Here is a 15,168-nt window from a genome sequence, read left to right as displayed (position 1 = left end):
GCACAAAAGCTGTGACCGGGTACACATGGCTGGAGGCCTTGATGTCCTAGCCTTGACTGACATTGCAGGAGGAACACGCACCCTGATTCCAGGCTAGTCACGAAGCAGAGGAGGAAGGCCGGGGGAAACACCAGTCACTGGGCATTACCTGCAGGCCAGACAGTCTGTTGACTGGATTTCTGAGCTGGGGGGTCTGTGCTAAGTAAGTAATGCCTCATGGATGCATTGATGTGGCCCTCTTCTGGGTCATCGTCCTCATGGTGATTCCTGCCTCGGTGCCTGGAGAGTACAGGGGTGGCTTCTTCACCTGCATGCAAGCTTAGAGCACCTTCTCTGCCTTTCACGTCAAACGTGAATACAGCTTGGCTGCACGTGTACATGTTGAATCTCAGATGTTTGGAACAAAATCTCATATCTGCAGCTCAGTGTGGCCCACCCTCCAGGAAATGCTTGTTGAGCTCCCACAGTGATGAACGAACAAGACGATGACCACACCCCACGAGGCTTTGACTTGTCTTCTGGCACTTTCTAGCACTTTTAGGCGGCTGATGCCAACCCCTGGGCAAGTCCCTGCCTTCTGGAGCTTGGATTCCCATGGGAAGTGCCCATGGTAGGAGCAGAAGAAAAGTCTTAGGAGAAAACAGGTTTCCCAGCAGTCTTTCTTGTTGCCTCTTTGTGATTTTTAAAACTCTCTTTTGTTATTTTTGCAATCTTTTTTTTTTAACATTTTATTTTATTTTGGAGAGAAGGGGGGAGAGAGAGTGAGAGTGCATCCACATGTGAGCAGGGGGGAGAGGCAGACAGAGAGGGAGAGTTTAGTCTCCTCCACTGAGCAGGGACCCCAGTGTGGGGCTTGATCCCAGGACCCCAGGATCATGACCTGAGCCCAAGGCAGATGCTTAATGGTCTGAGCCACCTAGGTGTCCCCCCCTTTTTTAAATGATTTTATTTATGCAGTTGATTATTGATTTTCGTCTACTTGGTCCAGTCTTTTCTAATAGAACCCTCCTTAAACCTTCCATGCATCACTTTTTTCATGTCCTTACTTTTTTTTTTTTTTTTTAACTTTGCAGTTTGGGGAGATCCTCTGACACACAGCCTTACATTTTGTTATTTTATTAGTTTTTTTTTAAATCTTTATTTATCCCCAACCATGAATGTGGATTTAAGTGAGCAATTTTCATACAATCCTCACCTATTCTGTTTGTTTTTTCATTGTGTCATCTTTCTTGTTTTGGCCTTTTTCCATTAATGATTTTCTGTTCCTCTTTCAAAGAGGACTTCTTGCTTTCTAACAGTTTCTTGACATTGTCTTCTGAATCGCTTTCAGAGGGGGCGTCCTCCCTTGTGCCGTTAGGATGACGCTCGATCACCCTTCCCTCCCATTCTCGGATCTCTCATTCCTCCTTGTCCACCAAGGCGGTGTCAGTGTAGACGTTGCACAGGCCGCCAGATGCATTATGCATCGTTGGCCTTGGCGCCGTGTGCACGCAGAGGAAGGTTGAATCCTCCATCATAGTTGCTTACCTGTGGGTTCAGTGATGCACACACTTCACAGCCCACTTCTGGTTTTAAAACAGGCTGCCCCCCACCCCACGTGCTGCTGTTTTGCTACCTGCCTCCCCGATGTCCCCAGTTGGCGGAGCGCGAGAGGTCGCATCCCCTAGTGCTGTCCCCGGGCCATGTGCACCGTCAGAGTGCTTACCACCCCTCCCAAGTCCTCCACCCACCTGCACTCCGGCTCACCTGTTTTCTGGATGTCTCTGGACCTGGAATGGACGATGAGGGAGGAGGATCAGTTCTCGGGGCAGCGTCTGTGTCCTGGCGGCTGACCACTCAGTGCTCAGGTGCATGCGGGTCTGCATCTCAAATTAGAGACCCAGACACAGAAACGTGTGACAGGCTGTTCCTCTTCCCGTAACTGGTCTCTGTTTTGTATGATTGTCACCATTCGCTCCACTGGCGTCACGGTTTCTCGAGTGTTTATTTTTGCCCAGATTCTGACTGTCCACCGTTGTCTTTTTTGAAGCTTATGTAAGTTTTATTTTTGATTCCTATTGTTTTGTTTTCCTCTCATTGCCTTTTTTTTTTTTAAGAGCAATGCCATTTTCAGAACATGTGATTTTTTTTTTTTTTTTGGAGATTTTATTTATTGAGTTGAGAGAGAGAAAGGGAGACAGCAGGAGCAGGAGCAGGAGGGGAGGGACAGAGGGAGAGGGAGAAGCAGATTCCCTGCTTGAGCAGGGAGCCGGATGTGGGGCTCGATCCCAGGACCCTGAGATCACGACCTGAGCTGAAGGCAGACGCTTCATCAACTGAGCCACCCAGGTGTCCCTCATTGCCTATTTATTTTATTTTTATTTTCATTTTTAAAGATTTTATTTATTTATTCTGGAGAGACACATAGAGACAGGCAGAGACACAGGCAGAGGGAGAAGCTCCCTGTGGGGAGCCCGATGCAGGACTCAGTCCCAGGACCCCAGGATCATGCCCTGAGCCAAAGGCAGATGCACAACCATTGAGCCACCCAGGCGCCCTTCATTGCCTATTTTATTTTATTTTTTAATTTTTTTTATTTTTTTTCATTGCCTATTTTAATAGGAAGTTGACAGAGGTGTCCGCAGGGCTGTCAGATGGCCCTCACCCTGGGAAAGCCTCTGCTTTTTCCCTTGACTGCCCTCCTGGGTCTCCCAGTGACGACTTGGGCCACACACTGGGGACCTTGCTCCTCCTGTTGCAGGTATGTGGTCAGTGGAGAATTCGAGCTTGGTTTTCTAGGTTTCAGAAAAGAACCTCCCTGGACCATTTCACCGCTGCTCTATGGTAATTCTGCACTTAGCTTGCAACTGTGTTTCTTCAAGGGGGCTGCTTTTACCACTTAGGCTATGGAAGATAATCATAGACCATGTTGTGATGACAGTTGTTTTTTGTTTTTTTTTTAATTTAAATTCAGTTAGCCAACATAAAGGACATACTTGGTTTCAGATGGAGCATGCAACGATTTATTGGTTGCGGACAACACCCCAGTGCTCATCACGTCACGTGCCCTCCTTATTGCCTGTCGCCCAGCGACCCCACCCCTGCACCCACCTCCCCGTGATGACAGGTTTTAAGTTATATTTATTTAAGTGAGGAACAGGGTAAATAACCAATCACATCAGATTCACGTTTCACAGATGCTACTGCTTGGGGTCAGGCTACATCCAAGCTCATTATAAGACAGTTTAAAAAAATTTCTGGGTATATAATAGGGCAGCTGACACATGGCGACAGCAGACTTGGGACAAGGGAACATGAATGGCTGGAGTTTGGGAGGCATTGAGCTGAGGCATCTCTTGGATGCTGAGCCTGTTAAAGTGGGTGCTGTTTTGATGTGTCCACTTGCTCTTGGGCATCTTTTATGGACGGGGACACGTGGAAACTTTAGAGGGGTCTCAGACCCATCCATGCTGAGGGTAAGAAGCTAACTGCCAAGCCCCTTGTAGGAACCATCCATAGGCCCAGTGGGCCTGAGCCGGCCACTGTTTACTCACAGCCCTGTCCTCTCTCCACCTGCTTCTAGCATCTATCTCAGTCTCTCCCCTCCTATCTCTGCAGATCCCCAGGCTCACCAGCTCCTCTCTCATATGCTCAGGACCAGATTTCACGCCCACCTCACTCCCTGGCTCCTCTTTCTGGGATTGGCAGGGGCGAGCATCCACCACCCCCACCCCCACCCCCACCCTGCTCTTCATCAGTGGGCGTCCTCGTTTGCTTTCTGGGACTCATTCCCAGAACTCAATCCATCTCTTGCCCATCCTGGAGCGAGCCTCCGAGTGTGAGGCACGGGGCTGCATCGAGGAGAAGGATGGAGACTTGCTTTTGAGGTCTTGGTGAGGGGGCCCAAGGTAGAGAGGGACCCAAGGCATGCTTTGGGAGGAAGGGAGGGAGGGAAGGAGGGAGCAATTGGGCCCAAGAGGTGTCAGGGGGAAGTCTTTGTGCTGCTAAGTGAGACATGTCCCAGGGCTCAGCAATCCATTCTTTCTTCATAAACTGAGTCCAGGGGCACCTGGGTGGCTCAGGGGTTGAGTGTCTGCCTTCAGCTCAGGGCGTGATCCTGGGGTCCCGGGATCAAGTCCCACATGGTGCTCCCTGCAGGGAGCCTGCTTCTCCCTCTGCCTGAGTCCTTGCCTCTCTCTCTGTGTCTCCTGAAGGATTGCAACCCCATCTCCGAGCAGATAGGCCAGCTCCAGTGTCAAGGGCCACACGCAACCTGTCTGCATACGATCACAGCTCTTGGAGCTGGAGTGGACAGGCTGTGAGCTCTACTGTGTATCCCCATACTGGCTTCCACCATGGTTGGATCTCCCCAGGTACTGGTTCCAGTTCCCTTGTCCCCTCCAGAATTGACTTTTACTTCCTCCCTCTTTGCCCACATCTGTTCAACCACCAAGGCTTATTCTGCTTCTCGATTGTCATCCCTCCATTCTGGGAAGGGTCCTTTTCATCTCTGTCATCGGGCCGATGCCGAGTCTTCTGAGAAGCCTTCTCTGTCCACCCCAGCCCAGCACTGTCGCGCCCTTCTCTGGATCCTGAAAGCTCTCATTGTCTGCTCGCTCACTGCTTAGCACTTAGGAGAGACTCCCTTGCAAAGTTATTTCTGCTTTATCACTTGTGTGTGTGTCTCTGCCTTATCTTCCAAACTGCAGAAACCAAGTCCCCCTAGGTTACAATTGCCTGTGTCTTCCACAGCATTTGAGAAGCAGTTGCTAATAACCATGAGTTGCTTGGTTGATCCCATAGCCAGGGGGCTGCCTCTAAGGGGGCTGGTGACTGTCTTCGAGACTCTGCACTCCAGAGACTGAACGGTCTGGTGAATAATTTTTCCCTTCACGACTGTGAAACATTTAGAAAAAGTGAGTCATCGCCATACCCCGTCTTACTTATTAATTATCATTGTAAGACAACAAACATGATTCGTGCTACAGAGGATGGGAGCCCACAGTGAATGTGGCCTATTTTGGTTGATAGTTTTTTTTTTTTAATATTTTATTTATTTATTCATGAGAGACACAGAGAGAGGTGCAGAGACACAGGCAGAGGGAGAGGCAGGCTCCCTGCAGGGACCCCAGTTGATCCCAGGATCACAGGATCACACCCTGAGCCGAAGGCAAATGCTCAACCGCTGAGCCACCCAGACGTCTCTGGTTGATGGTTTTCAACTCAGTTGAGCCAAGGAATAACAACAGAAAGGTTGGCTGCATCAAATTCCATGAAACTTGGAGAAAATGGAGCTCAGTGGAAATGATCGGTGGTCCTTTTGGTGTTCGGATCACAGGTTTCCTACCATCTCTCATTTGTCCGCATAGGAACCTACCTATTTGCAGACCTCAGAAAGAGGAGAAGAAAATGTGCTTTTTGCAGTCAACTCAAATGGTAGGAGATTATCAATACAGCAAACCTCAGGAGACATCTGGTTTGAGAGACAAGCCCAAACCAGAAACCCATGAGAATGTCTTCATGAGTATTATACACCTCGAGATTCTTAGGTTTGGTTGAATCCTAAAGAATAAAACATTTGCAGGCCTCTGGTTTGTTCTGCTTAGCTCAGGTCAGAGCGGATTAGCGTCCCGTTCATAAAGGCCCAGAAAGGTCTCTTGCCATTGGCTGGAGGCTACCCTGAGAACCGTGATGACAATCTCCATGTGTTGCCCGTAGGGCTGCATTATTTTCAGTGATTGTATCTATTCTCTGTGTGTGATGCAGTATCAGAGTGGTGTCAAGGCCAAATGGCCTTAAAACTGTCCCCTCTTGGCTGCTATAAAACTGGAAAGTTATAGGCTTTGAGAGCTTCCAATGGTTATTTTAATTCTACAAAGCTTGAAGGACTCAAGGGGAAGGTCTTGGCTGTGTGGCTGCAGATGGAGTTTTGCTTTTACCTTATTGTGCTCTCATGGCCTTGCACAGCTGGACTCCACCCCTAACTATGCCTTCTGTCTCCTTCTATGCCCTCGAATCCTGATGGAAGTGATCCTCATACCGTCCACACTGCTTTCTCTCTGGATCTTTCCTCCTGTGGCTGTGTGGCCTCCTGCCCACCCTTCCTGATCTATCTCAAGAGCTTCTGTTTCCTCCTCTGTTAACTGGGGATAATACTAGAACCTCTGCATTGGTTTGTTGGATACATTACATGATACGAGGCCCAGAGCAAGAGCTCAAGAGAGCTCTGTGTCATCCCTGCAGAGAATCAGAGCTTGACAAGCGGAGAGAAGCAGAGCCCCTGGAGCAGCTCACCCCAGGCTTTGAGAAGAAAGAGAAGAGCTCTGCCTCTGGGGGTGGAAGGAAAAAGACCAGAAAGGGGGGAGTCCAGGGGGAGGCATGTTGCCATTGGCCCTCTGAGTGTGCGCACCCCCAGCAGAGAAGCCCGTGGTTGACATTGGGATGCTGGCTGTGCTGCCTCAGTTTCCCCAAGGTTGAACACCAAATGGACCACCTTGTCTGGCATCTGGTGAAGTTTCTCTCTGGGTGCGGGCTTCACCTTCCCTGGGGGTTCTGTCCCTGTGTATCTCATGATGTGGCTTATGTCCCACTGGTTGGGGCCCCTTGATCTAAACTATCTCTATGGGTCCCAGACTTGTGTGTGTGTGTGTGTGTGTGTGTGTGTGTGTGTGTGTGAAAATAGACATAACCTAAAATCTACCATTTTAACCATTTTTAAGTGTACGGTTCTGCAGCATCAAGTGCATTCACAATGTTACGTGACCATCACCATCTGCCTCCAGTACTTTGTCATCTTGCTAACGGACACTGTCTCCGTTAAACACTAACTCCCTGGCACCCCCCCTCCCGCTCCCACCCTGCCCAGGCTCCTTCTTGTCCTTGGCAATCACCATTCTATTTTTTTGTCTCTCAGAATTTAACTATTGTATTCTAGGCCCCTCATAAAGTAGGACCCTATAGTATCTGCCTTTTTGTGACCAGGTTATTTTGCTTTACCTAATGTCTTTGGGGTCATCCACACTGTAGCCTGGGTGGGAGTTTCATTTCTAAGGTTGAATACCATGCTATTGTATACACATACCATGTTTTGTTTGGCTGTTCGTCCATGAATGGACACACTCGGGCGTTGTTTCCATTCTGTGGTCATTATGAATAATGCTGTAGTACCTGGGGGTGAACAGATACCCGGGTCCCTACTTTCAGTTCTCTTGGATGTATCCCTAGAAGTAGAATTGCTGGATCATATGGTAATTCTGTGTTGGACTTTTTAAGGAACCACCATATTGTTTTCTGTAGCGTCTACACCATTTTACATTCCCACCAGCAAAGGTTCCACTTTTCCCACATCCTCGCCAGTGTTTGCTCTTTCCTGACCTTCCGTTTTTGTTTGTTTGGGGTGGCCATCCTAATGGGTGTGAGGTGGTACCTCATTTGGGTTTTAATATATGTTTCCCTAGTGATGAGTGATATGGAGCACCTTTCCATGTGCCTGTTGGCCATTTGTGTTTCTTCTTTGGAGAAATGCCCTTTGCCCATTTTTGTTTTTAAGAATTCTTTCTTTCTTTTAAAGAGAGAGAGAGAGAGATAGTGTGTGTGTGAGAGAAAGCACACGGGAGGTAGGAGCAAAGGGAGAGGGGAGAGAGAATCTCAAGTAGACTCCACACCCAGCATGGAGCCCAGGGCGGGGCTTGATCCTGCGACCCTGGCATCATGACTGGAACTGAAACCAAGAGTTGGATGCTTAACCGACTGAGCCACCCAGGCTTCCCATCTTTGTCCATTTTTTAATTGGGTTGTTTGTTTTTTGTTTTTATCCAGTCTAAACTTTCCTTGTGTATCCAGGGAAATTTCAACTCCTCTCTCAGCCAATGCTGATCATAACAAAAACAACTGGCTTTTACTGGGTACGTTGGTCCCCTTCACTCTATGCTCACTGTTTATGTAAATCTCCCTCCTCAATCCTCCCTGCAACCTTTTGTGAAAGACCCTGCAGTCATCTCCCTTTTGTACTTGAAGAAATCCAAAGTTTCAAGGCCCTGCCCGGGCCCTGGCTATCACAGCTAATAGGTAGTGATCTGACAAGGGCCCAGCGCCATCTGACTCTGTCCCTAGGCCATATTCTGATTTCATAGCCCTGACCCCAGGAGCTGGCACTGAAACCTCTTCATAAATACACAGTTCATCCATACGTGTGAAAGAATGATATTTTATAGGAAACCATCCAGATCTTGGGATGCATGGTCACTTGGGGAAAACCATATTTATGTCAATAGGAAGACTGGTTTCCTAAAATCACGAAGGTTTACATTTAAAGGAAACGTAGAAATGGGTGAATTTTAAGTGCTAAACCTTCAGCTGCTCCAAAAAGCTGTCTGAGTGGAAGGATTTGATATATTCACGGAGGATCCAAGTCTTTTGCCTGAACGTGTGTAGCTGGTGGATGCCATATAGTGCTCGGGGTCCATATTCACTTGCAGCTAACAGCTTTGTGATCCTAAAAGCCCTCTTCCTCTGAGATGCATGGTGTCGCCCCTCTGGTCACCCACTATCCAGGTTTGGAGGCAAGCAAGGGCAGAATGAAGGCAGGGGACCTTTGTCTTGCCCCTTTGGGGGCACCAGCCTTTCAACCCTGGACAGGTCTGACACAATGGTTCTTGGAGCATTCCCCATTCGTTTTATGTTGGTTTCGATCTGGTCTTGGGTTCACGCAGCTGGGGCTGGGGCCGAGGCCAGAGCCGTGACTTAGGGTTGGGAAGAAGTTGGCGGAACATTCCCCAGCAGGGCTTGGGCAGGCCCAGGGAGTCCCGCCTAAAATATAGTGGACAAAGGAGCTCTTGTCCACGGGCCTGGGGGTGGGAGGCATCTGGTCAGCGACACAAGCTTGGCCATTGTATGTCGTGACCTCGGCCAGCTTTTTTTTAGCTGAGAAAGGGGAAAGAGAGAGAGAGAGAGACAGAGTGAAAACAACAACAAAAAAGCCTCCAGAAACTTTGTAACTGGAAAGTCAGAATGCACCGTTGATTTCATCATATGACCTTGAGCAGATTTGGAAGGAGCTGTGCAATGTTGTGGGTTCTTTGTGAAAGAAGAGCTCTGCGCAAAGCCACACCAACGCCCCCTGGGATGTCCTGAGTCCTGACCCTGGCACAGCCGCTTGTGTCAGCCCCATTTCCCGTGGAAGGTGCCATGGAGAGGAAGCTGGCAGGGGCCTGGCCCTGGGTCTGGGGACTTCACACAGGACTCAGGACACTCCTCTGAGTTAGCAGCCACCCCTCTTCCCCCACAAGGAAGACTAACTCTTCTTGGATGGTAAGAATCAGTTTGACTCGCCCTCAGAGGTGCCGAGCTCTTCCTGCGTGTTTCTGAAACAACTGTGTTTTGTTTTATTTTATTTTATTTTATTTTATTTTATTTTATTTTATTTTATTTTATTTTACTTATTTTTTTAGCTGTGACATTTTAGAAAGCAGTTCTGAGGACCTCTGAGATGGGCAGCTGGAGCCTAGAAGTGCTGGGGGCCCAGTGTGCTCGGGGGCACCTGTTAGGGGCCCAAGGCCTGAGTAGGGAAGGGGAGGCAGAGACGTGGCCGTGGGTGCATGCGAGATGGGGAAGGCAAGGAGAACAAGATGTCCAAAGGGCTGTTTGTGGAGGGAGACGGAGTCACCACCTCCCTCCCCACCCCGGTTACCTGGGCAGCTGTTCGGTTGAGGCGTGTGACCGTGTCGTGGCGTGGATTATGGGGATTGGCGTCCACATCAGGTCTCCTTCCCTCCGCCCGGATCTGTCCTCCCACCCACCATCTCCCCATGGCCCAGCTCCAGCTGGGACCCTCTCGGGGAGCGGGGGAAGCCTGTTGGGTGACACAGCTCCTCGGGGAGGTGATCGAGTGTCTTCCCAGGCACCCTGGTGTCTGTGCTGTGGTTCCATGCTGGCCTGGGTGCTTCTGTCTGGCTTGGTGGTGGCAGCGATCGCTACAGTAATGGGCATTGGTGCTCTCCTGAGACCTAAGAGTGGGATACCCTAATTTTGCCAACCTTACTGCCTCTGGAAGTTAGACATCCCCTCCTTTCTTGGAGAGAGGGACCTCACATCAACCAAGACTCTAGCCAGCACTCTGTGTAGGCTCTGGGGAGCTGGCAGGGTGGTGTCCAGTTTGTATGGGGAGGCTAGATTGGTGTTTGCACATAGCCTTTTTCTAGGATGCTGCCTCTCACGGGCTGGGCCGGACAGCAGCTCTCATTTCAGCGTGGCTTCTGATGGAGACCTCAACCTGTGCCGGGGAGAGGGAGGTGGTGCTCGTCATCGGGGGGCACCTGGAAAGTCCACAGCAGGGCCTGTCAAGGGGTAAAGCACACATGAATTGCCCAGAGACCTTTAAACTACCGAGCCTGGTGCTAGGGTGGGGCCTGGGACTCTGCATTTCTAGCCCACTCCCAGAGGACAGCCCTGCTGCTGGTGCAGGGGCTGCACTTTGGGAATGATCATCACATTCTGATGGAATGCTGGGCATGCTGGGGGTCCCGGGGGGTCTGGCCTTGGCTCTGGGCCGCGGCCAGGAGGTCCACGGACAAGATGGACCCCAAGGGGCGTCCAGGGAGCTTGCATGTATGGTGAGAAGCTTACCTGCTAGCAGGTGCAGAACAAGTCTGTGTGGGGGGTGCCTGGGGGGCTCAGTCGGTTAAGCATCTGTCTGCAGCTCAGATCGTGATCCCGGGGTCCTGAGATCGAGCCCTGAGTTGGGCTCCCTGCTCAGCTAGGAGCCTCCTTCTCTCTCTTTCTGCACCTCCCGCTGCTCTCTCTCTCTCTCTCTCTCAAATAAATAAATAAAATCTTAAAAAAAAAAAAAAAAAAAAAAAGACCAAGCCTGTGTTGGGTACAGGGTGGATTCCAGCTTCAGACATGAGGAAGCCTGGGATGCCAGGGCCAGAATCTGGTTGCTGGGTACGCAGAGCTTGACTGCGTGTGGCTCTAGGAATGACAGGGAAGGAGCCCCACATAGGCCCCATCAGGCCAGAAGAACTTACCAGAACTCACTGTGGTGCGAGGAGGAGGCCCAGAGCGCTGAGATCGTGAGGCCCGATCCCCATTGTTGGGGGTGGGGGCCGATCCCCGTGCCAGGGACACTCTGCTGCCCCCGAGATGTGTGTCTACACTTGAATGAGACTTTTCACCCCTCTTGCAAAATGACACATCTTTAAAGCAAGTGTCCTCGAGACCGACCTCCAGAATCGTTGAGCGTGAGAACAGAAAGGAAGAGAAAGCCGAGGAAAACGCTTGGAGACCATCTGGTGCGACTTCTGAATTTTCGAGATAAGGAAGTGGAGGCGTCCCCGCGGGGATGGAGGCGTCGCTCAAGATTTGGCAGCGGGCTCTCCATCCCGCCTTCTGTGCGCCGTGCCCCGGAGCAGTGGTGGGTCCTGGCTCTCAACTGTGATGTCACCTGCTGTCCCCCGCTGTCTGGTTTTATATGCACTAGTTGCGCGGCTTCAAAAACTGTCAGTGGCCTTAGGCTGGTTGGAACCTCGCCCCTCACTGACTCGTGGAAGCGGTTCCAGACACGCTTCGCCTTCATCTCTCTCTAGTGCCCATGGTTCAGAAGCAATTAGGACGCGCTGGGAGCCGGCTCTCGGAGCCAGAAGTCTTTGATTGGAGTCACTTGGAGCGCGGGCCGCAGCGCCACGCAGTAACCCGGATGAGGACAGTTGCTGCCCTTAGGGTTTTGGGGGTACCCGTGGGGCCACCAAGCTGGCCACTCATGCCCCTGAGCATCCGTGGGCAGCAGCCACATCACCTGCCCTTAGAACTCCTTTCTGAGCAGGCTGCTTTGCAGGAGATTCCAAGCGTGTGACCACCTGAGCCAGCGACTTGCGATTCCTTTCCTTTCTGTTCTTCTGAATTTGCAAGATCCATTCTGGATGGAACAGCATGTTTGGTAAATTTAGGTATGGGGTTTCCTTCAGGGGCTTGAGAAGGTGCCAGAAACCATGGCATGAGGCATTCTGGGATTTCCTCTTCTCTCCCCCTCCCGTGGTCCCTGCTCCTCCCAGTACCAAGTGTTGGCAAGATTCTCTTATTCCCCGGCTTTCTCCTCTGCAAAGGGAGATTTGAGCAGGAATCCTGTAGAGGGGGCCTCATCCTACCAGAAGCTGCCCACAGAGATCCTCAATGTATCCTTCAGGAGCACCTCCTAGGGCAGGATACTCGACACCATTACCCACACAAACTCATGTAGAAAATCCAGGGTGCATTTTGAGATCCTAACCACCCCTGCCCACCTCCTTCTTCTGACACCTAGGGACAACCCAGCCCCAAAGGGGCCCAGCCAGTGGCAGGGGGAAGGAGAAATTAAGTGTTAGGCCTTCCTCGTATGGGTGTGAGGTAATGCTCACAGCTTAGTGTCCTGGTTTGGGCATACTTTTTTCTTTTTAAGATTTTATGTATTTATTCCTGAGAGACATACAAAGAGAAGCAGAGACACCAGCAGAGGGAGAAGCAGGCTCCTTGCGGGGAGCCCCATGTGGGACTCAATCCCAGGACCCCGGGATCACGACCTGAGCCCAAGGCAGACGCTCAACCACTGAGCCACCTGGGCGCCCCATGGACATACGTCTTAATGATTGCCAATTTTTGTTACATTGCTTCCCTTTACTGGTGTCTCATCATACCCTTCCCGCCAGATCCAAGCCGGGTTTGGCTGAGTAAATTTTCACTCTCTGGACCAAAAAAATTGGGGGGAGTTGTGCCGGTGGGGGTGGGAGGGGAGGTAATACGATGCGAACGTTTCTTTTTCTTGCTAGGAGGTCTCCGTCATCTTGTGTTTGTGTGGCCGCTGCTTTTGCAAAGTGACACTGGTCATTCAGATGCCTTGAAATTTCCCTTGGGGTGGTTTTGGGCCTTGTTACGAAACACGTTCCTCATGTCATGGAAGCCTGGCGTGGGAGGGCTGGCAGCCCCTGGTTTTAGAGTTTAGGGGCCAGAGAGGCCCAGGGAGGCCCCAGGACCCGCTGCCTGGGAACACAGTGTCCGTGCACCTCGGCCCTGTGTGCTTTCTGCCGATGCTTTTGGGGTCCCCAGGCTGGAGGTAGGATGTCAGAATGGCCCACGCTATTTTTATCTGCCAGAGAAAGGGTAGGAGGAAGGGAGCCAACATTCCTCGAAGTCAAGAGTTTGAATAAAATGTCTCTGTTAATCACGAGCTGATGGTGAGCAGACTCATTCAAGTTTTCCTGCTCAGAGGCCAGAAACCGAACAGGCTGCCGGGAGCAGCACACTGCCTTGCCCTTTAGGACTCTAAAACATCAGGGCCAGACAGATCCTAGAAATGGGACCCAGGTTACAGGTTTTCTCTGGGGTTTCCCACACCCCTCTAGGCTCCAAGATAGGGTAGCAGTACAGCTTCCCATCTTTTTTTTTTTTTTTAAGATTTTATTTATTCATGAGAGACACACAGAGAAGCAGAGACACAGGCAGAAGGAGAAGCAGGCTCCCTGTGGGGAGCCCCATGGAAGACTCGATCCCAGGACCCCAGGGTCACGACCCAAGCCGAAGGCAGATGCTCAATAGCTGAGCCACCCAGGCGCCCCTGGAGTGTCCCATCTTATTCCTAGAGGTGGTCTCCCTATTTGTGGAGTGCCTGTGGGAACCCCCTTCCCCATGTGGACTCCGAACATGACCATGAGGCCCTTGGGCACCTGCTGTCAACCTCGAGAAGAGGCAGGAGTTTCGCAGTTGTGCTGTTTGATCAATGCAGAGATTCTCCCAAGAGATGATGAAGAGTGGGCATGTCTCAGGTCCCAATCATGCCATGCGGTGTTGCTGGGCAGGTGCCACCAGCAAGAGCATGAGCCATCTCAGATGGGAGAGGTTTGATGACATCCACAGAGCTCCTTGTTTCGTGCATTGTCTCCTTTGGAGCCCTATTAATTGGCCACTCTGTCGTCTATCCGGGTGGCAGGTGCATCGGTAATAGAAGCATCTTTATTCAGTGTCAGTGAAGGAAGGGCTCTTGTGGGAACGTCCTAAGGCCTGGGTGGAAGTCACTTCCTATGGGATGGATTCCTTCTTGCTGTCCGTGGCTTGACCCACGGACACTTCAAGGCTGTGAAATAGCTTCTGACACGCGGAGGGGTGGGGGGGGATGGGGTGGCGCGTCCAGCTCATCCTTGCACTTGGCAGCATTGTTTGCGAAATCGTTCATCCGGTCCTTGCCCCACCGGAGACCCCGTGTTTTCCAGCTTAGCAGTATTTTCCTGTGAGGGCTGACTTCCTGTAGCCTTTGCAGAGACTGCATTGTAATTGTGTTCATCAAAATTCCTGGGTAACCAGATCACTCCATTCCTTTTTAGGATCGGAGAATAGAGTTTACTATTCTGTGACCCTCTGCCCGCCCAGTCCTGAAAGACAGGCCCTGGGAGTCAATGGCCCTCAGGGAGGTGCTGGGGGCTTAGGGATGGATACTCAGGGTGGACGGGACCCTTGCTCACTGAGTCTCTGCAGAGTGTTCCTGGTGGTTTGGGTGCCAGGCACTTGGCTGGCAGCTCAGTGGGTGCCGGGAGGAAGCTCCATGCACTGATGCCCACCTGTCAGGCATCGGGGGGCTGCCAGGTGTAAGGCTTCCTCTGGCAGCTTTATGGGTAGAGGACAGTGATGGGGCCGGGAGCTGAGAGAGTGGGGGATGGTAGCTGATCCAGGCAAGGGTGAGTGTGGCTGGTGCTCCATGGGGGCTGGAGCTGGGGACCCTGAGTAAATCACCCTCTGGGGACTTGTCTGTATGATCCAAGAGGGCTTGTTGCGGAGGCAGAAGTCTGGCGTGAGCAAGGGACAGATTCTAGTCATGGGGACGTGGATTATTGCTGCGGGCATGACCCTGTCCAGCCACCACTCTGATCCGGAGGCCTGAGGACGTGTGAGTTGTGCTGGGTTTGGAAGAGACCTGGGGACATGTGCATTTAAGTGATTAAAGCCCAATTTAGAAAGTTCTTTTAAAGGACTCAAGGGAGCCCTGCCAAAGGTGATGATCTTTCTTTCTTTCTCTTTCTTTCTTTCTTTCTTTCTTTCTTTCTTTCTTTCTTTCTTTCTTTCTTTCTTCTTTTCTTTTCTTTTCTTTTCTTTTCTTTTCTTTTCTTTCTTTCTTTCTTTCTTTCTTTCTTCTTTTCTTTTCTTTCTTTTCTTTTTTCTTTTCTTTTCTTT

The 15,168-nt window shown here is 50.9% G+C and overlaps 1 protein-coding gene across 13 annotated transcripts in view; it reads left to right on the top strand.

Moving 5' to 3' along the window:
- GAS7 (growth arrest specific 7) overlaps positions 1-15,168 on the top strand; it is a 209,607-nt gene that overhangs the window by 96,977 nt on the left and 97,462 nt on the right. The window contains exon 1 of one of the 13 annotated variants that reach the window (XM_072730357.1): positions 8,867-9,288. The exons of the other annotated variants lie outside the window; for them this stretch is intronic. Within the exon in view, the coding sequence (XP_072586458.1) occupies positions 9,286-9,288 (3 nt within the window). The 5' untranslated portion in view covers positions 8,867-9,285. Of the gene's footprint in view, positions 1-8,866; positions 9,289-15,168 lie in introns of those variants that run through there. 13 annotated transcript variants of the gene reach the window in all.

The sequence above is a fragment of the Vulpes vulpes genome, chromosome 12 (genome assembly GCF_048418805.1).
Source record: "Vulpes vulpes isolate BD-2025 chromosome 12, VulVul3, whole genome shotgun sequence".
NCBI classification, from domain to species: Eukaryota; Metazoa; Chordata; class Mammalia; order Carnivora; family Canidae; genus Vulpes; species Vulpes vulpes.
The sequence above is the reverse complement of the archived record's forward strand: the minus strand, read 5'-3'. Positions and strand labels throughout refer to the sequence as shown.